The sequence below is a fragment of the Gambusia affinis genome, linkage group LG09 (assembly GCF_019740435.1).
Source record: "Gambusia affinis linkage group LG09, SWU_Gaff_1.0, whole genome shotgun sequence".
Lineage (NCBI taxonomy): Eukaryota > Metazoa > Chordata > Actinopteri > Cyprinodontiformes > Poeciliidae > Gambusia > Gambusia affinis.
In genome coordinates, this window is record NC_057876.1 from 19045523 (window position 1) to 19068855 (window position 23333).

General features: G+C 36.3%; 2 protein-coding genes and 1 long non-coding RNA gene across 3 annotated transcripts; all 3 read left to right on the plus strand.

Annotated features, from left to right (window-relative positions):
* Nucleotides 1-10047: 10047 nt before the first annotated feature.
* On the plus strand, nt 10048-12026 carry LOC122837455. The gene is made up of 5 exons (XM_044127810.1): nt 10048-10104; nt 10245-10577; nt 10689-11036; nt 11650-11772; nt 11875-12026. Exons 1-5 carry the CDS (start codon nt 10062-10064, stop codon nt 12024-12026), a joined length of 999 nt encoding a protein of 332 aa, XP_043983745.1. The 5' UTR covers nt 10048-10061.
* A 3869-nt stretch (nt 12027-15895) lies between these two features.
* Nucleotides 15896-16908, plus strand: LOC122836896. The gene is made up of 3 exons (XM_044126873.1): nt 15896-15975; nt 16094-16423; nt 16529-16908. Exons 1-3 carry the CDS (start codon nt 15933-15935, stop codon nt 16906-16908), a joined length of 753 nt encoding a protein of 250 aa, XP_043982808.1. The 5' UTR covers nt 15896-15932.
* A 400-nt stretch (nt 16909-17308) lies between these two features.
* On the plus strand, nt 17309-17973 carry LOC122837121. The gene is made up of 3 exons (XR_006371692.1): nt 17309-17446; nt 17534-17571; nt 17676-17973. It is a non-coding gene; the product is annotated as an uncharacterized LOC122837121 (long non-coding RNA).
* Nucleotides 17974-23333: the final 5360 nt, after the last annotated feature.

Consider the following 23333-nt stretch of genomic DNA (forward strand, 5'->3'; position numbering starts at 1 on the left):
CTTATGGCAAGAATAATGCCAAAACAAATGTTTTGTGTAATGTATTTGGTTTTCTAAAATCAAAAGTGATAATTATTGTAATATCTTACAAATTGTTACATTTGTGGCGGATTTTGAGAAACATCTTGAGAAAATTTTTTATTATTCTTTATTTTTTTTAACTTTTGATAACAACTTTGATAACATTGTTTTGGATGCTGTTAATGAAAACTGCCAAAGTCATTTCCATTTCTTTTATTGCTATATTAAAAATATCTGCTTTTGTCACTTGTCTGCTGAAACCTGCCATGGTCAAATCCTTCACTTGTCAAACAGTAGTCATGTATTTGTTAACAAACCCAGCTCAAACACAAAGATTACACCATATTGTAGCCATGGTAACACAACAATCAAACTATCAAGATGATTCTTTAAACTTTTACTAAGTAAACTTCCTAATTAAATCCTAAATCTGCAATTTTTTGTTTTCTCAACTGAATGGATTAAATAAAATGCAACAACATTGTCATTCTCTATAAATGACGCTATGGGTTTAGATCCATGGTCTGTGTTACAATTAAACCATTTCTAGGGGCCCCTGCATTTCTGGAGGTCCCTGAGTGTCGGGAGGCCCCTGAGTGGCCCCTACCAGCATCTACTGAATTTTCTTTGCCTTGATATTCTAGTCTCATAATTCTAGATCTCAGAGGTGCTAACATAAAATCATTATATAGAGTTAAACCCTTTGAGCTTTTTGGATCTATAAATCAGTCTTTAGCCAAGTTGTTCTAGAGGTTAAATAGATATTATTAGGGCTTAATTAGTAAAATGACAGCAAATTTGCTTATTTCATAACTTCATAACCAGAGACCTTCTCTCCTCTGGTCTGTTTAACAGCTACAGTCTCAGATCAGATCAGCAGCAGAAACAGCAACTTTATACCTGTTGGGAAAAATATAGACTACATTTGCTTTGCATTGTCCCCGCATGATGGCAATGTTATAGTAGGATCCAACAAAATTTTTGATTAATATGGGTTGTTGCTATGTTGTTGTACGGTGTTTTAAGATCTTGTTCAATGTGCCCTTTTTTACCGCTGAGCCCCTGCTCCTCCAAAGGTTTCTGCACGGCCCTGAGCACACCCTACATTTTACACCTTTCTATTGTAACTGTAACACAGAAGCCACTGCTTCAAGCATGTGTCCAAGAGTTTGTTTATACCAGTAAATAAATTTAAGTTCCTTCTCAGAAGCATTGCAGTTGAATGTCATATTATCACTGATGTCTACCATTTTTGTATTGTTTTTTTCACCTGTATAATAATAAGATAAAGTGTTTGTATTTTTATGCTGTGTTTTTATTTCTAAAGGATAGATTCAAGCTTTTGTTTAGTTATTACTCTTTCATGCAGAAGTTACAAGACTTCACCACTAACCCTGACTGCTTTCTGACCTTTCTCTCATTTTATGACATTCCTACTGACACTTTGATACCCATGTTACCTTTATTCTCACCATCAGTTTCTTTGAAGTCCGTCTAACTATTTTAAACTTCATAAAAAGAAAAAAAAGAAGAAAACCTATTCAAGCGTTCGCCTGTCATTATGAATAACTACTGGCAAAAGTGACAGCAGTAAGCAGAAATAGTTGCAGGCTGTTTTATTTTACCTTTGACCAACTGCTGAGGCTGTTTACTCAGAATAGATGTTCTGCAAGCCTCAACCAGACAGGAAGTGTGAAAAGAACAAAATGTATTATTATTATGCTCAAATTATGTTATTGAAATCACATTCATTTTTCTTCCTGATGTTTTTTTTGTTTTTGTTCGTTTTTGTCAAAACATTTTTATAATTGTATATATTTTAAAGAGAAAGTAGAGGCTCACTTCAAAGTAAGCTAAATGGTTGGGCAGGAAACAAAGCGTCTGTGTTTTCACATTTGTGTTTACCAAACCACAACCAGTGGTGCTTAAGTTTCCACGTATCATTTCTGCTTATTTGTCAACCATTATTTTGTTTGTTGGAAGATTGAACTTTGTGTTCAGTAGCTCTGCACAGTACTTTTTTTATCCTCACATTTTAGTTATACTGCAAATTCAAAAAATCATACTTTATGCCTGAATAATTACTCTAATGCAAATGTTTTTAATCTCATAAACAGTCCTTCCCTCAGATATATGAAGTTAATTCACATCTCCCATTTGAATTAGATTTGAAGTTTGTGTCAATTTCTAAAATCATTACAGTTTTTTTTCATTTATGATGTCATTTTCCTTTCTCATGTTTGAATGAATAGCTGCTCTCTCATAACTGTAAGAGTGATAGTCAAGGGTTTGTTTTTTTTCAACAGTTCCAGTTAAAAGCAGCTTTGTGATGCTCTCACTGCTGTCCTGAAGTGAACCGCATGGATGATATGGCCATAAACATCTTTCCAACTATTCAGAGGGGATTTGTTCATGTAGGTAGCATCAAAAACACATGTTAGTCTATAATGTTAGTTTTATTAACTGATTTTCAACACCAATGAGTCTGATTTAGCAATGTAGAAAGTATCCCACCTTTCATCACAAGAAAAGCATAATACCTGCTGTTGGGAATAAACCCAGATACAAACTTACAAATGTTCCCACCGCTGTCAATTGTTTTTCAATGGTTCTGACACAAATGTTTCTTTTGGGTATATAGATGTTGTTTTGGCCTCAGACATTTCATATGCTTCTTAGTCGCTGCACAAAATCTGAAATTGACAAAAAAAATCCTCACATTTATTTTAAAGGTGTACCCTTTTGGGCCCTTTGGCTCAAACTAATGAATATTTTTAGTACTCTTAAATCACTCTTAAAGGATTTACAGTTTCTTAATGCTTCAAAATGTCTGTCAGGGTGAAGTTCCTCAACCTCAATCAACGATACCACTGCTTGAAATATCACATTCTTTCTGCTGAAGACATCCTTGGCAACCCAGCTGCAATAAAACTCGGCGCTGATCAGATAAGAATTGATCCCCACTATAAAAGTAAGGCCTGAATCCCAAAGCCTCATCTTTGGTGTCAGCCTCCAACTGAGACATAAGAGCGCTGATTTTTTTTTTTTTTTCCATTTCAAAATCTTCACAGTGTTCACTGGAGAATTTTGAGAGACATGGGACGTCTCTTGACATGTCTGTCTCCAGAGGCCTGTTGTAGCGATCTCTCCATTCTTCAACAAGAAAGGTGCTTTCCTCAGAGTTAAGTTTCCAGTCTAAAGTACAGAATGTTCTATTGAGAACCTCCCTGCTGGGGTGCCATGCCGAAAGAGAACAAGTTTTAATCTTGTTCCATCCATTTTTGAATTCCTTGACATTGCTTTAACCCGACTGACAGTGAGACTGTTCAATTGTCTGGGTTGAATTAGGTGTGTTAGATTAAGGGCTATTGTAAATTGCCTTTCTATTGCATGCTTGCTTAATGTTTTGCTGATTATATGCTGGTATTTTTATATTATATTGTTGCTTTGCTGCTTGAAGTCTGCCACATTTTAGAGATTGTCTCAGTCCACAACAATCTAGTTCAGTGCTGCTGGTGCATTGATTCTCTTTCAGCCAATCTCTACTCTCTTTCTCCCTCTTGTTCCTGCTCTTTTCTTTTCTTCATTTTGCACCCAGATCATATCTACTAAGACCACATTTTCTTTGTCTAGCCTTAATGTTAGCCCTCAAAATTAGTAGTTTTATGACTCTTTGTCTCAAAGTGTCTTAGTCTGAACAATGACCAGATCTCCTCTCCTTTTGGGTTAAGTCTTGATCCTCCTTCAGGGTGGAGCTACTCCGTCCTACAACAATAATGTGATGCATTTATGGTTCTACAAATCTGATTTCCCCTTAGTTTATGTGTTTAATAGTAATAGTAAACCTTGGTAAATAAATAAATAAAAAATAGCAACTTTTTCTGTGACCTGACTGAATCCCAGTGATCTTTAAGTTCTCAGTGACATAAAATTATCTTCACTTGGACATATATTATTTTGGTTGCAACTTTTAGCATCAACTTTTGAGATGAAACTTTCCATCCCCTCCACGTGACTGCATTTCTGAAAGTAACAGAGATACTTTTAGATCAGTGGTGTGACCACAAACACCTCCCTATCACTCCGCCTCTCGCCCCTCCCACTAAAGAGATGGACAGGAAAAAGTAGGTTGGCCAATCTGGGGTGGAGCTTTTAAATATACATTATACTAAGCTCATTTTTATTGTTTGTGTGAAACATAAAGTTAAAGTGTACAACTCAAACGAGTGCCATTTTAGACAGATGTAGGTGAAAATGCCTTATTGTTAGATAAAATTAATTACATTTGAAGAGAAACAAAGTGTTGGTACCTTTTGTAAAATATTTTACTTATAGTGTTAAAAGACTAGTAGCTTTATTGTATATTTGTTGAGATGAAATAATATTTATCATTGATGGTGAAAGCTTAACATCTTCAGCATTTACAGTAGAAACTGAAATGTGTTTCAATGGTTTATGACACTATTTAATCTTTTTTACACAACCCATGCCAGTCCAACCCGATCACATTGTCAAAATAAAATAAATCTGCAAAGGCGGTAAACTTCTCCTATTTCCAGTGCAATGCTTGAGAGTTTGCAAAAAAACTCTGCACACAATCATGTTTGTTTCCATTAATATCTGTATGCAATAAATACAAATTATTTCCAAAATAATGCTTCACATCATCACTTTCTCTTAAATCCATCCATGTTGTAAAGTAACATATTTAAGATTTTATCCCCTCATAAACTCTCTTTAACACATTTCTTACTGTCACAAACAAAGCTGGTTTCCACAGCTATTCTGACAAGTGGAGTTGTGGTGAGAGGTTCAGACCCCTTCGACCGAACACAAAACTTATTTACTGTGAACAGATGCATCACACGCTTTGCTTCAACAGGAAACAAAGTCAGAAATAAAGCTCCATCACATTAATTTAATTGTAAGGCTGATATTTCCCATTTTACTTACTTTAAAGTCAAAATTAAAACATGTTAATGAAACGGCAATATTTTACTGAATCTTATGAAACTTTGTTTTTATACCTGTTACAGAAAATAAAGAAATGGCTTACAAAAAGCATAACAGGCTTTAAAACATACAATTTTTAAAAATAACTTTCACAAAAGCAACATAGGTACAACAAATAAAATAAATCTAGCAATTCTCCTTTCTGTACAAAGAAGCAGTGAAAGAAAAAGCACTTGAGAGAAAATAATTCAAGCCAACTTAATTTTGCATTAATGAATTTGTGCTTATTATCTTGGATAATATTAGTTTTAAACAGTATTATTGTGTTACTTTGTTGGTATCATTTTATGCAAATTAAAAAACGGTTTAAGTGTTTTTTCTTCAGAGTGAAGCTGCAGCTTGGACAGGAAGGAAAGCCCCTTTGTTTTCACACCCTCGCATGAACAAACCACAACCACAGCATTGCTCAAATTCTCATGCAGCATTTTATGATTTCTTAAAATGACTAACTAACTAAATAACTAAATGACTAAAAGTAGTTCTATGCACAAAATTAAGGTAAAACAACTAATAAAACACAAAATAATAATAAGAATAAAAATCATTATATACATATTTATATTTATTTTACTACTCATTTAAATATGGGCATGGCATTTTGTTCACATAATGGAAGTAATAAATATCTGAACGTGTTTCTTGTTTTTTGGACACTTCCTGTAGTATAAATATATGACTTGACTTTTGAAGTTGACCATTAGATAAACCACAAATCAAACTGATCCAGTCTGGAGTGTTGCCAACTAAATTTTTCAGCTGCAAGAGAAGGATTGATCTTCACACTATTTAGGTTTTACTTTTCAAAGATAATTGCTATGATTATTTTAATTCAGAACATCTGGAGTTAGGTTGAATTGAGTGAGACAACAAATATCTTTTTTTATAATTGTAGTCATCCTGATTTATAAACAAACCTGTTAATATTGTCTCTTTTCTGACTTGGTATACCAGTCTTTTATGACTTTAGTGCTGTCATCTGTTTTTCAACATGGACATATTAATGCACTTCACTGACCAAGCTGCTCTGATTTGCAGAGAATGGAAAATGTGCCCACAAACACCTCCCTAACTCTTTCATCTATACTCCACCCAGTGACGTCACTTGCACAGTGAATAGGAGGAGCTTCCTTCACAAGGTGGAGCTTTTCAGTTTGAAAATGTCGTTGTGTGTTATTGCATCAAATGATCTTTTTCCTTTTGTTTCTAATGAAGTGCTGATGTTTTACATTGTGACTTCACTAAGTGGTCCAGACATCACTGTGTAGGGTTATGTATTGGTCAGTTTTTAAGATAATAGGAAAGATATTTATTTTAAAGAGGGACAGCATAAATCTCCTCAAATTACAGAACATTACAAGCAAAGTTGTTCTTTTGTGTTTACTGTAAATCCTTTTTAATCTGAATTTAATATTTTGTTTACATCACCTTTTATATTTATTAGACGAAACACATCTTTAGATATCTGAGTACTCAAATGCTTTCACCATCCATTGGTTAGACGGATAAAGTGACTCAAGATTCAAACGTTTGGGTTCATCCAGGACAAAGACTATCGGCCTTATAATATAAATTAATTTTTATTTTAGTTAATTCCAAGCATTTTTATATTTTTTATGTCTGAAAATAGTTAACTATACTATTGAAAGAGAATAGCTAAATTTTCAGGATATTCCCAGTAGGTAAATGTACTACACATTAAACTTTACCTAATAACATGAAATGTACATGAGCCATCATTAACAACCCAAGTTATCCCCACATAGAAAATAATCAAAGGAAATTACTCCACAAAGAAAGATTTCGGTAAAATATTGGAATAGTCAGAAGAACTAAAAATATTAGTTTAACGTCATCTGACTGGACATATTATTGTCGTATTTTCTTGACTTATCCAAATTTTGTGCAGCAAACTTTATTAAAGCTTCAACAGCAGTCCTGGGCCAGAAGTGTTCAAAGAGGCCATTACTGTTGAATTTATTACTTGTGTTGGTAGGAAAAACTATGCCTGCAATGTCCTTATCTTTCTGAAAGTTAACTTTTTGAGAACTATAGGGATTTATATTTGACTGGAATGTTCGATTCAGAAATACAGATGTATGTTTTCAACAGTAAGACTATTTTTATGAAAGTTTCCGCTTCTCCCAGTCATACCACGTTGTGCAATTCTTTTATAGAGAGAAACCTTTTTATAAACATTCAGTTAATATTTACAATTTATTCCTTTTGTTCTTTGCTCTTATGCATATTTGCACATTTTTTTCTTCACTGATTTAATTTTTGTTCCACTTTATGGCACATAATTTAATCTGTGGATTAAATTGCGTTGTTTTCTTTATATATTCTGGTTAATCGAGTTATTACTGACCTCTGCTGTCAATTCCATGCCATTAGACATAGAAGCATATTTACAGAGGAAAATGCTTACATGTTTAGTCCCAATTTTACTTACTGAAAATTATAATTTTAGACAAATGTTTTTTTGTTTCGGTCAAAAGGCTACAGTTCTGAGGTAATTGGATTTGGCTCTGGAAAAGCATTTTGTTAATTTGTTCATAATCCTGTTCCTGTTTATTGTTATGATTATGTTCCGCCAGAACATAGTAACTATTTTGCTACTCTGTTATAAATCTAGTTACTATATTAATACTATATTAACAGTTTGTTAATAGATTGTTATTGTCAGATGGAAGTAGTAACATCATAACAGGTCAGGTATTTCTGAAGATACATAGAGAATAACTATCAAATAGCAAAATAAACTTTAAGACCATAGAGACAAAATGAGTTTCATTGCGTTTTATCTCCTGAGATTCACCTTTAATAAACTTTTAATAATAATATGTTCTCAAACAGAGCTGATTTTAGGTAATCACGTGAAGAAACTTATGATAAAGTTTGCTTTATAAGAGTAGGTTAGAATATTCAGGTGATTTATATAGATAACAAACACCATCAATGTGTCATGTTCCATGTTTTTCTGTGTATTTATTTCAGTTTCCTGTGTGTCTGAGTCTCTGTGTTGTCCTGTCTCCCCTTGATTAGTTCCCAGGTGTGTCTCGTTCCCTGATTACCACCTGTGTCTCTGTGTCTTTGTCGGGTCCTACGTCTGTGTACATCGAGTCACGTCTTGTTATGTCTCTTGTCCTTCGTGTATCCAGTGCTACCGGTGCTGAGCCCTGGATTTTGCTCTGCCGTGCTGCCTGGTTTTTGGATTGCTTTTGGACATTTTCACCAATAAACATCATTTTTCACTACGCCCTGGGTTTCCGTTTGCTGCCTCACCACCTCTCCACCACAAATCATGACAGAAGGACCCGACCACAAACGAGGTGAGGTAGCTACCTTTTTGGCCCAGTTGGACCGGGAGGGTTTTCGGGGGACTAGACTGGTCTTGGCACCCCTCGGATTCGGTCCCCTCCGTTACCTCCGCCAGGGAAGCAGGCGACCTGAGCTGCCGGTGGACCCGGCCCCTGGTCGCTTCCCGAAAACACCACCTCCGCAGTCTGCCCAGAAGAAGCGGCGTGAGCCGCCCGTGGACCCGGTCCCTCGTCGCCTTCCGGGAACACCACATCCTCTGCCTGCCCGGAAAGAGCGACGTGAGCCGCCGGTGGATCCGGCCCCTCGTCGCCTTCCGGGAACACGCCCTCCACTGCCAGCCCCGAGAAAACGAGCTGAGCCGCCGGTGGACCCGGCCCCTGGTCGCCTCACGGAGCCATCACCCCCTCTGCCGGCCCCGAGGCGCCGCGCCGGCACTCCTCCGCTGCCGGCCCCGAGGCGCTTCGCTGGCACTCCTCCGCTGCCGGCCCCGAGGCGCTTCGCCGGCACTCCTCCGCTGCCGGCCCCGAGGCGCTTCGCCGGCACTCCTCCGCTGCCGCCCTCAGTAAGTGAGGAGTTTCCTAGTGCCAGTTCCGGGTTTCCTAGTGCCAGTTCCGAGTTTCCTAGTGCCAGTTCCGAGTTTCCCAGTGCCAGTTCCGAGTTTCCCAGTGTCAGTCCCGAGCCTCCCAGTGTCAGTCCCGAGCCTCCCAGTGTCAGTCCCGAGCCTCCCAGTGTCAGTCCCGAGCCTCCCAGTGTCAGTCCCGAGCCTCCCAGTGTCAGTCCCGAGCCTCCCAGTGTCAGTCCCGAGCCTCCCAGTGTCAGTCCCGAGCCTCCCAGTGCTCCCCGTTGCCGCCTCCGGGCGGCACCAGAGACTGCTTCTCGGCGCCGCGGACGGCCGCCGGACCGCCTCCGTGATACCCGCCTCCTGTGCCGCGGACGGCCGCCGGACCGCCTCCGTGGTTCCCGCCTCCTGCGCCGCAGACGGCCGCTGGACCGCCTCCGTGGCTCCCGCCTCCTGCGCCGCGGACGGCCCCCGGACCTCCTCCGTGGCTCCCGCTTCCTGCGCCGAGGTCGGCCCCCGGACCTGCTCCGCCCCTGAGACACCACCCACCCGGTTGGGTTTGTTTTTTGTTGTGTTGGACTCTGGCCCCCCGTCCAGTTCCCCTCCGCCCACCCTTGTTGTGTTTTCTGTTTTGGGCGTCTTGGAGCCGCCCTTTAAGGGGGGGGTACTGTCATGTTCCATGTTTTTCTGTGTATTTATTTCAGTTTCCTGTGTGTCTGAGTCTCTGTGTTGTCCTGTCTCCCCTTGATTAGTTCCCAGGTGTGTCTCGTTCCCTGATTACCTCATGTGTATTTAGTGTCACCTGTGTCTCTGTGTCTTTGTCGGGTCCTACGTCTGTGTACGTCGAGTCACGTCTTGTTACGTCTCTTGTCCTTCGTGTATCCAGTGCTACCGGTGCTGAGCCCTGGATTTTGCTTTGCCGTGCTGCCTGGTTTTTGGATTGCTTTTGGACATTTTCACCAATAAACATCATTTTTCACTACGCCCTGGGTTTCCGTTTGCTGCCTCACCACCTCTCCACCACAAATCATGACACAATGGCCAATCAGATCACACTAAATAGTTCCCTCCCCCTGAACGTAATTATATTAGTTTGACCCAACCTATGATCTTCTGTATTGTACACAGTCTGAAGAGGTGTAGTGACAAAATGCCCTTGATCGTATATTTTCTGCTTATGATCAGAGCTGGCTGTGAGTATGAAGGAAATCTATACTAAATGTTTTTGTGAAACAAAGATTATGCCAGCATTCATAACTTTAGCACAGTGAAGATATATTGTCTTCTCCTGTCAATAGATATTCTATGATGAATCAATTTTTTTGTATTGCAGGTTGTACTGAAGAATTTAAGTTTGAAGTAAAGACGGTAACTGTTGGACAAAATGTGACCCTAAGTTGTCCACACCAGACCTCCGCTCTCTACAGAGAAACTTTGTATTGGATCCGACTTGTTTCTGGAAACTGGCCTGAATTTCTTGGAGCAACATTTAATTTCATGGACGATGATGTTTCCAAGATTTCTTACATTCAGACAAAACAAGAAGAGGGAAAATTTCTTCTGTATATTAATAAAGCTAAGCGAAATGACAATGGACTTTACTACTGTATTAAAATCAGACAACTTGATTTCATATTTATTAAGGGTAACTTTCTAAAGGTTGAAGGTAATATCATTAATAAATTACTTACAAATCATATTATGAGTAATTTTCTTTTGATTGTGAGACTGAAACATGTTGTTTTTTTGTTTGTTTGTTTGTTTGTTTTTTTTCCAGGATTAGAATCAGATATCACTGATATCATTCAGATGCGTCAATCTAGCCTAGTTTATCCAGAAACTGGTGAGACTCTACAGTGTTCAGTTCTCTCTGACTCTGAGAAGAAATCGTGTCCAGCAGAAAACAGGGTGTACTGGTTCAAGGCTGGATTGGATCATTCTCATCCCAGTTTGCTCTATGTACAAGAAAACAGTGGAGAAGATTGCGAAAGTAGTCCCGAAGCTCCCTCTGCACAGAAATGTTTTTACAACTTCTCTGAGACGTTTGATGCTGGGACTCATCACTGTGCTGTGGCTGCATGTGGACAGATATTATTTGGAAATGAAACAAAGCTGCATTATAAAGGTAAAAGTCTTAGATTTTCTCTTTATCAGAGAATTTGTTTCAACTATGGTGACAAATTTATAGTAGCGTACTTTATTAGATATGCGGCTGCATGGCTAGCAATTGCCTTTAAAGTAAAATAGATGCAACACAATAAATGAATGCATGTAATACTTTATCCAGAAACCATAAACGGGATGAGGTAAAATCTAAATCTTCTTTTCATTTGCCAATAACTGAATGTTTTGCGGTATGCTAAACTATTTACGCAAGCCCGTTGTACATCATAATAAATGGTTTAATATTCTGAGTTCCTCATTTTGAGAGTTATAAAATGACTGCGTAATAACTAATGTTAATCTTTACATTTGAGGTTTTATTGACATTATTTGAAGGTCAAAGGACCACATGACTTATCATTAAAGCTTATTAAATATACCAGACTAAACTTACTTTTTAAGCATAGCTATTTGTACAGTATTGTTTATTTTTCTTTATAAAGTCATTAACTAAACAAAATATCCTTTATCAGACAAACTATTTCCAATTTACTATAAATGACAGTTAATGCTATTCTTTAATATTTGAGTATATAAAAATAATCTTGCACTAATATTCAAGTTTTTTCTTGTAGATTTCTTTACAGAAGCCCCCACTTGTTCATCGCTGCTCAACATTGTCTTTGGATTTGCCTTGGCCATCAGCCTAATTGTTTTAGCTGTCCTTATTTATACCATAAAGGAAAGCAATAGCAACGGTAACTTAAGTCATTATTTATTTTTTTTTACACTGAAAAATCTAATTGATATGTTCTATGTAATTTCCATAATTTTCTTTCTTTCTTTTTTTCTAACTTCAGTTTCAGCAGCCCAGCAAGCAAAACAAGTGCTATGCAAAAAATGGCAGGCAAATATTTACTCTGCTGTCATCTTCAGAGTAATGAATGACGATAATGGAAAGAAGAAGGCAAACACGGAGACAAAAAAGATCTATGCTGCTGTTATGGAATAAAGGATTTTGCAATTTTAGTATGAAAACTGTATGCAACCATTAAAATGTTCTTCATCTTTTTCATTAAATGTATCAACTTTTTGTGTTTTATGTTAATTGAACAAGTCTGATCAACAGCCAAAATAGAAATATATTGTGTAAATATTAAACACAGACAGAAAAACAAGATAAGTCTGCATTCACTGTTGGCTCCAATTTAAATTCAATGTTAATCTCTGAATGCTCAAAGACTGGGGTGCATGTGGGAAAATTGTTATTAGCCTAAACATAAGACTTTCTGATTGGACAGATCAACACAGGTGTACAAAAAAAACCAACATTACTAATTAAAAAAGAAATAAATAAATAAAAATTCTAATTTATAGCAAGATATCTTGTTTTGAATATTCATATGGTGCAAACACATATTGTAATAATTGATTAGCAAATTTAAAAAATATCTGGTGTTTTGAAGCTGTCACTTGATTTTATTTTTTATTTTTATATTTTTTGTAATCTAAATAAAGCGGAAGCGAACAGATTGCTTTAGAAGTACAAGTTCTCTTTTAATTAACTTTGACACCTACATAACAAATTGCTAAGAATTGGGGGAGTTTTCCTTGGATGTACCACATACTCAACTTTGCTGCTCAACCTATAAATGCACTTCTTGCAAATATGGCCCCATTAAAAAAATGCAATCTTTATTGAGCTCCTAAACTGGCTTATTTACCTGACTTTAAACACATGGTATTTATGTTTATTATACATAAACTGAGTATTGATACTGGAGTACGTTTTGCAGTTAGGGTAGGATGTTTATGACTGAGTGCTGACCCTGAGTGACTGCAGCTGAAAAAAGTTGTTGCCAGTTCAGGTTTCTGTCATTCTCTATCTGTCAGACAGGATTTGTCAGACCCTATTGCTTACTGCAAAACTGTTGTCTTGTGGTTTATATTTTTTGTTTTTCTCACTTTCCATTTGACTTAAAAATATGTCTTTGTGAACTTTTAATTTGCCTCTTTGACAGTATCTGTGTATAATCCTTACCTGGTAGTAAGGATTATACTACCTTATTGTACTGGAAGAGCATTTTTATTAGTTTGATTACACTGTGTGCTCTTTTTAGTCCAGCATAATACCTTTTATGATGCAACAAGATCAAGCAGAAGCAAGGGTAATACAAGCCACAAAACAAGTCTTTGATGTTGTAAACATACATCTTACACTTTTAAATGGTAAATGTACTGAGATATATATATATATATATTTTTTTTTTTTCTTGTAATGGACTTACCGCTCTATGAAACCAAAAACCACAGAAAGATGAGCAGTAAAGCAGCTACACTGACTGTCAAGAGATGCAATAGGCCATTCCCCGCCTTTTGACCAACCTCTGAAGCTGTTTTCTCAGAACAGACCTGACTATAAAATTCACCACATATGAAGTGAGACAAAGCTGCAAGACGTATCTGCCTACCATATCATCTTAACCAAATAATCGTCTCAGTGATTGATTAGAGGACAGTGAATGGCTCTACAAAGAGGAAAGTAATTTAGATTCACTATGAAACCTATGAAGAAAAATAGCAACATATTTAGTGAGACAAAAAGAGAGAAAGAAAGAGAGAGAATCAAAGCATGAGCAATAATTCACACTGTTTTGTCCAACAGTTACTGTTTTGATCAAGAGGTTTCATTGTTTCATAAATTTTGATCTGATTTTATTATTCAGAAATCTTTCTTTTTTTTTCTCACCATTATTGACCAGCCAGCAGGTTAGAAGCAGGCACCAAACAAGAGATGAGGCAAGAAAGTGTGAGATTCAACACAGGATGACGCCTACAGTCAAACCAGAGGAGATGTGGTTATATACCCCTCAGGTGCTTTATATTGTAAAAAGATATAGTCTGACCATATTTTGCCCTTTGGTCAGCTGCATGCTGAGTCAAAAGAAAACCCCAAGCCAGAATGTTCCAGTCTGTATTTTACTACAGTTTTGACCTTTGCAGATTGATCACTTCATAAGTTGGTGCACTTGCTGCTCAGTTCTCCATTCTACTTCAAGTGTTGCTACTGAACTAGTCTATTTAATAGCGATAGATATATCTCATTATTCACAATCAGCTTCTTTCTTCTTCACAGAAAGGTTGGTTTTCATATTGCCAAACCAATCTTAAAAAAGTAGTGTCGAAGGAGAGCAGTGAGTATAAAACATACTCTCAACACTTGGCAGCACATTTCCTGACTGGGTTGAAGGGCCATCAAGAGAGCAGCTTTCATTTTGGCTCATTTACATTCAGTTCACCTTATTTTTCTTTTATTTCTTTGCCAGATGTTGCATCAAAAGATTGAATACATATTATGTTCATGAACCAAACAAATGACTTACTATGGATATTTATTTAACTTATAACATTTACATTTTAAAGAATTAACAATAAGGAATTATTTGAAGCATATTACCATATATGGTATTTGTTGTTTAAGGGTTTTTTTTGCCTATTGCACTGTTATATTTTATTTCTTCCCTATATTATTCCAAAAAAGTGTATGTTACAGTTACTGACCTGTAGGGGCGCTCTTCATGAGAGATCTCTTTCTCCTTTATGTTTCATATTTGCCTTACTGCCTCTTCTGAGATTTGTTTCAACTTGTCAGCCACTGCACAAAGAATAAAGAATCAAGATGGTGTGCTACTTTTCCGAGGCTTTGCTCTGCAGAGATATAGTTGTTGTACACTTCTGTGTGTCTTTTGTGTGAATGAATGCGTACTTCTGAAAAGGCAAGAGAACTGAAAAGGCCCTTTTTCTCCTCTATTCTTGTAGTTAAACTTAGAGCTCAGACATTGTATCTTGTAATCCATAACAATAGAAGTGGTGCTTTGTTGTCTTGGCCTTGGAGACTCTGTAGCTTAAAGTTTCTATTTAAGTTCATTTTTTGTTCCTCTTGTCCTTGCTTATTCTGTAAATACTTAGCATAATGGTCAAATAAATTCTTGTCTTCTACTTACATTAGCATTTTAGTGGTTCATACTTTTTTTGTGTATTTTACAAGCAACATATTTGCTGTTTAAGGGACTGTAATAGGGGTCTAGAGAAAATAACTTATTTTAAGTGTAGTTCATATCGTTGCTGTTTTTAACATTAAGGTGAGTATTGTACATAATAAACCTTTCTCACATTATAGTATGGAAAATATGCCCAAAGACTCAGGAAACAGGCAATCCTGAGTCTTTGGATTGCCTGGTATACAATCAGGATACCATTGATTGTAAGAAGACAATCAATTGTTTTGTTTTTATCAAATCAAAATGAATCATTGTCCAGAAACCTATTGGATGCAATACTAAGCTGGTATAAAAATCCATAACATGCTGTGGCGTTAATTCTTTAAAATCCTGTGAACATGCACATGCTCACACACACACACACACAGATAGTTTTTTTTTTCTTTGAGAAAGCTAATTTTCTCAAGGAATTTTTTGTTTGTTTTGTTTAATGAAAAAAAAATTAAGGCAACTATAAAACTACAGAGTACAGAATGTGGTTACTTCTGTTCCCTTTCTGAAGTAAAGGCCAATCAATCAAAGCTTTGCCATCCTGTAGTGTCCAATATCCATTAATAAAAGGCAAAATTATGGCTAAGGTGTATCACAGTTACAGCAACTTATATTGTATCTTTTTCTGATTTGAACCAAGCATGAAAAACAACACAAAGGTTAGATGTATGTGTTATGTGTTTTGGGCGGAAAGTTTGCAGATATTATTTCCACTGAGGTGTAAATAGCAACATCACCAATGGCCAATCAAATTGTCTTAAGTTTTTCCCCGCCCTCTTTATATGCTTACAATAAAGTGAATCATTTAAATTCCCGATGACAATGTGTCCTCACATTAACAAAGCCTCAAGTGGATTAATGAAAAAATGCTGATCATTTTTTACTTCATGCTCTCTGTCGTAGTTGGACGTAAGTGTAAAATGTAATTTCCTTTCCACATTTTCTGCACATGATTGTACTAAAAAAAAAAGACACATTTCTAACTTTCTCTGTTCTGTTTTTTGTTTGCTTTGTTGTGTTTTTATAGGATGCAAAGATAATCTGAGTGTTGAAACAAGAACTGTTGCTGTTGGAGAAGATGTGACCCTAACCTGCCCGCGCTTGACCTCTGAGCATAGAGCAAGGCTGTACTGGATCAGGTTTATTCCTGGACACTGGCCTGAATTCTTGGGAGGAACATATTCCTTCAATTTTAGTGATGTTCTAGAAACTGCTCATATTACAGCAAAGCAAGAGGCAAAATCCTTTATCTTGCACATTAGTAGAGTCCAGCACAGGGATGTTGGCCTTTACTATTGCTTAAAAGTTAATCAGCTTAACTTGACTTTTTTAAAGGGGGAATTTCTGAGAATCAGTGGTAAGGAGAAGTAAATATATGCAAAAGACTATTTTACAATATGGTTAGTGGGAACAATAAAAGAATAAGCCACTATTTTTAAATACTGCTTTTTTTTCTTTCCAGGAAAAGAATCAAGCAACACTGCCATTGTCCAACACCGTCTACCTGATCGAGTTCATCCAGGAAGCCCAGTCTCTCTACATTGTTCAGTCCTCTTTAACGCTCAAGATAAAACTTGTTCAACAGATCATAGGGTGTTCTGGTTCATAGCTGCATCAAATAGATCTAATCCCAGTTTAATTTACGCTCCTGAAAACCCCGGTAATGAATGTGAGAACAGTCCTGAGGATCAATCTGGGCGAAAATGTATCTATAGCTTCTCGAAGAACATCTCTGCTTCTGATGTTGGGACTTACTACTGTGCTGTGGCCTCTTGTGGAATGATTTTGTTTGGAAATGGAACCAAACTGGACATAGAAGGTACAGTTAATCCAATCCTTTAAATATTTATGGAGGTGCACAGTCATTTTCAATAAATTAGAATGTATTTTAAAAAGGTTCATTTGCCAGATTAAAAGTATCCTTTGAAAACAATAACCATTAAGCAAATACTAAACATACTTTTAATCAAGCCCATATTTCTTTATTTAATGTTTTTTGATGTAATATTCCTACTTCAATGTTTTACTTTCATAAGCAGTAATTCACAATTAAGTAAAGGTTTAAAAACATGAATCTCTTTGTAATTATCTGTTTCATTTAGTGAATTGAGTCACTAAAATAAATTAACTATTAGAATATATTGAATTTCATTAAATAGGACTGAATTTAAAAGAATTTACCAGAAAATGTTTCTATCTTGCATTTTGTTATAATAATATTTTGTTATCGGGGTTTTTATGTTTTCAGGTCCCAGCATGTCAGATCTGCAGAAGAAAAATGTAGTTTTTATTGTGTTATGTGCCATTTTGACTGCAAGTGTGATTATTATATTCGTTCTCAGTTACATCCTTATGAAGAAAACTTGTCACTGTTCAAATGGTAAATCAAAATCTATCAGTATATCTAACATTGCGTAAAAATGTTTTTCTTGATTTTTTTCTAAAATCTCTATTGCACATCAAACAGATGATAAAGGGGGTCATGATGATCAGCAAATTCAGCAGGTAAATTCTAACTTGTTCCACTATTATTACCTGCATATGTTTTTTTTTTTTTTTTTTATTCTGACCCTGTACTATATTTTTCCATAAATCTAATCTTTCCTCAGAGAGACGAGGACTCGCTGGTTTACACTGGTCCCACATTCACCAAAAGGAAAGCTGCCCGAATAGAGAGAAGAAACAAAGAAACATCAGAGGTTGTCTACAGTGGTGTCAATGGATTAGTATTTGATTAATATCTTCATAAATCTGGTTGCTACTGGATTTTTATTTTATTTTTTTCTTCAATTCTTTGAAAAAGTATTTAACCAGGTTATATTTTGGCTGGTTAAATACTCCATTTACAGTGGTGAAAACCTTAAGTCTTGTTAAAACACCTGTTTTTATTTTTTTATTTTGTTTTCATTTAGCACTGGCGTACTTGTGTGTATTTCTCTGATGCATACTGAAGTGTGAATCAATTGAAACAATAATCCTAATATTTTATAATGTGTAGTATAACACAGTTTCTAAAACTGTGTGGTTTAAATAAAAAGTGATTTTTTTTTTCTATTGCTAAATGGTAAATACAGGTGAAAGAGTTTCTGATTAATGAGATTGATAGCAAATCTCTGTTAAAAAAGAGGATCTGCTTTTTTTAATCAAATTTTATTACGTGTTCATGTGTGACGTTTTTTTTTTTCAAAGTTTATTTTAAACTTTCTTAATACAAAATCTAAATATGCCTAAACTGAATATTAATTCTTTAATTGGGATCTAGCAAAATAGATACACTGTTGGCCAAAGTTCACATAAGAGTTCAAAAAAATTTGAGAAATCTGAAAAAGTAGGTAAATTATTTCCTACATTATGATCGTCAGAGTGCAAAACAGTTCAGACCATATAAACTAAAAGAAAAAAGAAAAATTAAATTAAACAAATGTGCATGTATGACCATGTTACACTTAAATACATGACCACTGCCTCTAGTTACCTCATGAGATGCTGTAGGCCTGATGGGAGCAAAACATTTTCAGGAAATGATTTTCCTGAGTTAAAATTCAAATTAATCTTTATAATATATTTGTTTCTTTTTTTTCTGTATCCCCTTGGAAACTTGGTTTTGGGTTTGGGGTCAGGATTTATATTCAGCAATAATAAAATCAGCTAATAAAACTATACAATCGGTGAATTTGTTTCAGTCTTCAAAATTGCCTTCAAAATTGATTACCACCAGAAACTCTTCTGCTTAGCATTTTGACACCCCACAGTAATAGCAAAAGGCATATCAATTCAACAATATACATTTTTGAAGTAAGATACCAGAGCCTCTGAAGCAGTTTATGTTCGAGTTAAAGTAGATGATCCTCAGAGCTGAAAACCTTTTTTTGGCCTGCAGGGGGCATCTCTGGTAAGAAAGAAAAGACATCAATCAGAAGCTGATTAGGTTATACTTCTTGTTTTTTGTTTTTTTGTACACAAGTCCATGCTGTCTCATGTCGCACAGTCTGAAATTAATTGTTTTAATGTTCCTCTAATACAGAATTACAATAATTTAATTATTTTTCAAATGATTAAAGAAGGTAGTTAACCTAAAACTGCAATAGGATCACTTGACCTTTTGACACTTAAGTGGCTACATTCACTTTTACCAGTCAAAACTTGCCCTGTTTTTTAGTATTTTTATGCATGGGGCTTTTTCTAAGTTATTTACTCAAAGGTGTAGTACTTTCTTACACAAACACCAACAGAGTTGTAATTTTAAGAGTTAACCACGTTGCATTTGTCCATCACAACTTTCCACAGTTTATAAAGCAAGATTTTATTGTATTTTTTTTAATTTTAAAAGTGAAATTAAACAAAATAATGGACAGCCACACTGAGAATCAGAAGTTGTGTTGGCTTTTCGCTGCTCTTTGACCAGCTGCTGAAGGTGTTTACTCAGAACAGACCTTTCTATGTGCATCAGCCGGATATAAACCCTGTGGGCCGCAAGAGACTTCAGCAGGCTGAATGAGGTCTTGCAAACTGCTATGATAGTTATGTGATTACTATATTATAATTCAATCGAAATATATAGAACAAAATAGTACAACAATCTTTATCCATCAAAGTTTGAAAAATTAAGTGATGCATTACTCATTTTAACTAACCCTAATTTGTGTTCTGTGGTAATTTATTGCTTTACATTCAGACATGATTGAAGTCCGTCAGCTGCTGCACATATTGCATCAACTGGAGAAGAAAGTGAACTTCATGTCCATCCTGTGTGGGGACAATTGCTTTGCAGCAGCTTTTTTGGATGTAAGAAAAAGTTAGAGTAATTGAAGTGTACCTTTATTTCTCTTTTATCTTAAGAAAGAGCAGCATAAGGTCTGCTTTTTAAGATGAAAGCAAGAAGTGAGACAGGAAGAAAAGCCCCTTTGTTTTCTCACCCCTCTTTGAGAGCCAAACCACAGCAGTGCAAAAGTTTCCATACATCGTTTGTTTCTCAGCAGTTAGTGTGAATTTGTTTGCCTCTCTCTTTTAGCAATGTGTCAACAAATGTGCATGCTAAGCCACAGTACTTAGAACAAAGAACCATTCTTAATAAACTTTGGCTATGTTTTGTAGTATTTTTTTTTTTCAGGAGACCTCTTACTCTGTCTCTTCTATGAACAAATATCCAGATTTTTTTGTAGCATGACAGCTTGGAGTATGATATAATTTGGCATTAGATTTATTCATAATATGTTAGCTTTGCAGTATAATGCATGTTTTTGTACATGGCACTAGGTCTAAAGCCAATGCAGCCCAGTGAGCTCCGCATCTTGCAAAACCTTAGCTGTTGTCACACAATAGAAGTTGTGGTTTTGTGCTGCTCAGTTATTCTGCTGTCAGACCAAAACAGTTTTGTCTTGTGGTCAACAACATATTGACCCAGTTGATAGCCGCAAACCAAACTGTTCCAGTCAGAAACAGCAATGTTAATCAGCCATTAGTTTCCATCTACGATTTATACACACTTGTTGCAACTGTAGCAGTGACCAGACTATTTTTTTAAGACATTATTTATGGAGTATTAGATCGTACAAGGGATGATCCAGTACTGGTCTGGCATTTGTAATCGCAGTTAACTCCGCCTATTTTGGGTCATTCGTATGTGACGTCATCAGCAATGTTAAATCCAATCTGATGTGTTGTACAGGCATTTTTTTTTTTATTTGTACCACTTGAAAACCTTTATTTTAGGCCGGCCATCATCTTTTATTGACATAACAAATTTCAGGTTTTAGGAACTAAGGGCTTTCTTAAGTGTTCATACTGAAAGAGACTGTATTAACTACTGTGCTTCTCAGTGTGGCTGTATTATATAATCCGCTCTGCACTGACCTCCAATTCCAGTCCTCAGGCCCCCTGTGCCCTGCGTGTTTTAGGTGTTTCCCTTCTGCCACACACCTGAATTGAATCTGTGGGTGACTAAAAGTCTTCTGCAATACTTGATGGCTGCAGAAGAGGTCATGCTATCATTTCGGTCAGCTGTTCTGGAATAGAGGCATGTCTAAAACATGCAGAGCAGGGGGCCCTGAGAACTGGAATTGAGATGCACTAAAGAGAGAGAGAGCTGTGCAGAAATCAGCTTAAAAACCAGTCAAGGCATTCTTAAAATCTTAATTTTATGAAGTACGGATGTTTCCTGTATGTTTTGTCTAAAAAACAACATGAGGCTAAAGACTAGCAGTGTGTTTTAAATCACATAGGTCAGACCTTTAGAAGCATAACAATGTTTCAGTTTGTTGCCAAAACGTTAGTAGTAGTAATTTCCTAATCAAGTCACTGAATTTTACATTCAAGTCCTGCTGGAGCAGGATATTATGGGTGTTGTGTTGAATCTCTTTGACAAAATATTAGCAGCCAATACAGAAACATTGTGAGAGTGGAATTGGTATTAATTGCAATACGGCTTTGCATTACAAATCCCTGTTGTGAAATTTTTTTGATTGTTTTCAGCGACAAAAATGTCCTGCTAATGACATTATACATTATTTTATCTCCATCTGGTTTGTCTACTTACGATGGACGACAATTACACCAATGCTGTAAATTTGACTTTAACTATTGAGTTAGTTATATTGTGCTACAATTAAAACTAAATATCAAAATCCATAATAAGGCTGAAATAGTAACAATAAGCTTATTGTTAGCCAAGTGGCCAGTGACTGTTATTATGTGAACCTTTTCTTCCATTTATTTTAATTTTTACTTCTTTTTCAAACTTTTTTATAGACGTTTATACCATCTACTAACAATATTTTCCACTTAGAAATGTTGTGATATTTACATGTCTCAAGTTCTCAAACTTAGTTTGCAGTCAAAAATTAAGTGAATATGAGAAAATTCAGTTTTCAACTCAGAAGAAATAAACTACGGAGACCTGAACAAAGCAAAATAATATTCCTATGAATAAAGGGAACATCGATTTTCCAATTTTAAAAAAAGCAAAATACAATAGCCTACTGAAAAATACAAACCAAAATACAGCAAAGCCTCCGAATATAAAAAAAGCACAGTTCTTCAAATTGTACTGGTGTCTGAAATCTGGGAAAGAAAACACATAGACTCTTTGTATGTTAACACTGAAAAATGTTGTCTCATCCAGCTAAACTCTGAACAACATCCTATAACAACTTTATAAGATGCTTCATCTTTTGGACACTTCAGTGTTATAAGATGTGTCTAGACATTTTTGGAGCACTTAAGCCTAAAAACACCATGTAAGTGATATATGTTCTATTGACAAACTGGATGGAAGGGATGAAGCTTTGTGCACATTGGGTGATGGGCCCAGAGCAAAAAGGCTCCTTGGGATGATAAATGTTAAGAAATCACATCATAGCTGAATCATACCAACCACAACTTCTCAAACAGGAGGTTGTCCGATAGAAACTGTGGTGTGTTTTATTAATTTCATCAATCAAATTTTTTATTTATTTTTTCCCCACCAGGGGGTCCTTTTTGTGGGCTCTAGTGTCCCTTTTTTCATAGTAGGCTGACAGGAAAGGGGGGAAGACATGCGGCAAATGTCGTCGGGTCCGGGAATCGAACCCGCGACGGCCGCGTCGAGGACTGAGGGCCTCCAAGCGTGGGGCGTGCTAACCTCTACGCCACCGGAGCACGCCCCATCAATTATATTTGAAAATATAATGCTTCCCCTAGTCTCATCATACTGTATAGGATTAATGCCTCGGTTATGCTAATGTTTTATTTTCTTGTGCATATTGTGTAATAAGATTTGAAGGGATTGGAAAAAAATATTATTTCTTTACATTTAATGATGAAAGATGTTTTCTCATGCATATTTTCAAGACAGTTGTGCAGAGCTCAAAGTTCTTAGTCATGACACAATGAGGCAAATCCCATGTGTCAGTTACAAAGAACTACTTCAGCTTATTACACATGCAGTATTTTCGAAAGAAAGACCACATGTGAAGAACAATAATCTGTGGCAATGTTTTTTTAAAGGGAAATTGTAGAAATTCAGTCTGCATCCAGGCAGTCCTGTACAAAGTAAAACGTCTTTCATAAGAATGTTATTTTAGTCAGTGGAAAAGTGAAGTTAAAGAGTAGGTCTTTTCACTGATTTAATCACAATGTGCCACCAACGTCTGAGCCTCCATAAAGATGACTCAACTTCACATAACATTTCAACTTAGTCACCCCCGTCTTGCTTCGAGGTGTAACACCAAAGTCGGCATCATGGAACCTCAAAGCGACAGCAGAACAGTCAGTCGAAGGAGAATGTTGCC

Coding starts and splice junctions, on each gene's coding strand:
- LOC122837455 (XM_044127810.1), top strand. CDS start 10,062: ATGCCCTTGATCGTATATTTTCTGCTTATGATCAGAGCTGGCT. Junction 10,105..10,244: donor GCTTATGATCAGAGCTGGCT/GTGAGTATGAAG, acceptor TTTGTATTGCAG/GTTGTACTGAAGAATTTAAG. Junction 10,578..10,688: donor TAACTTTCTAAAGGTTGAAG/GTAATATCATTA, acceptor TTTTTTTTCCAG/GATTAGAATCAGATATCACT.
- LOC122836896 (XM_044126873.1), top strand. CDS start 15,933: ATGCTGATCATTTTTTACTTCATGCTCTCTGTCGTAGTTGGAC. Junction 15,976..16,093: donor GCTCTCTGTCGTAGTTGGAC/GTAAGTGTAAAA, acceptor GTGTTTTTATAG/GATGCAAAGATAATCTGAGT. Junction 16,424..16,528: donor GGAATTTCTGAGAATCAGTG/GTAAGGAGAAGT, acceptor TTTTCTTTCCAG/GAAAAGAATCAAGCAACACT.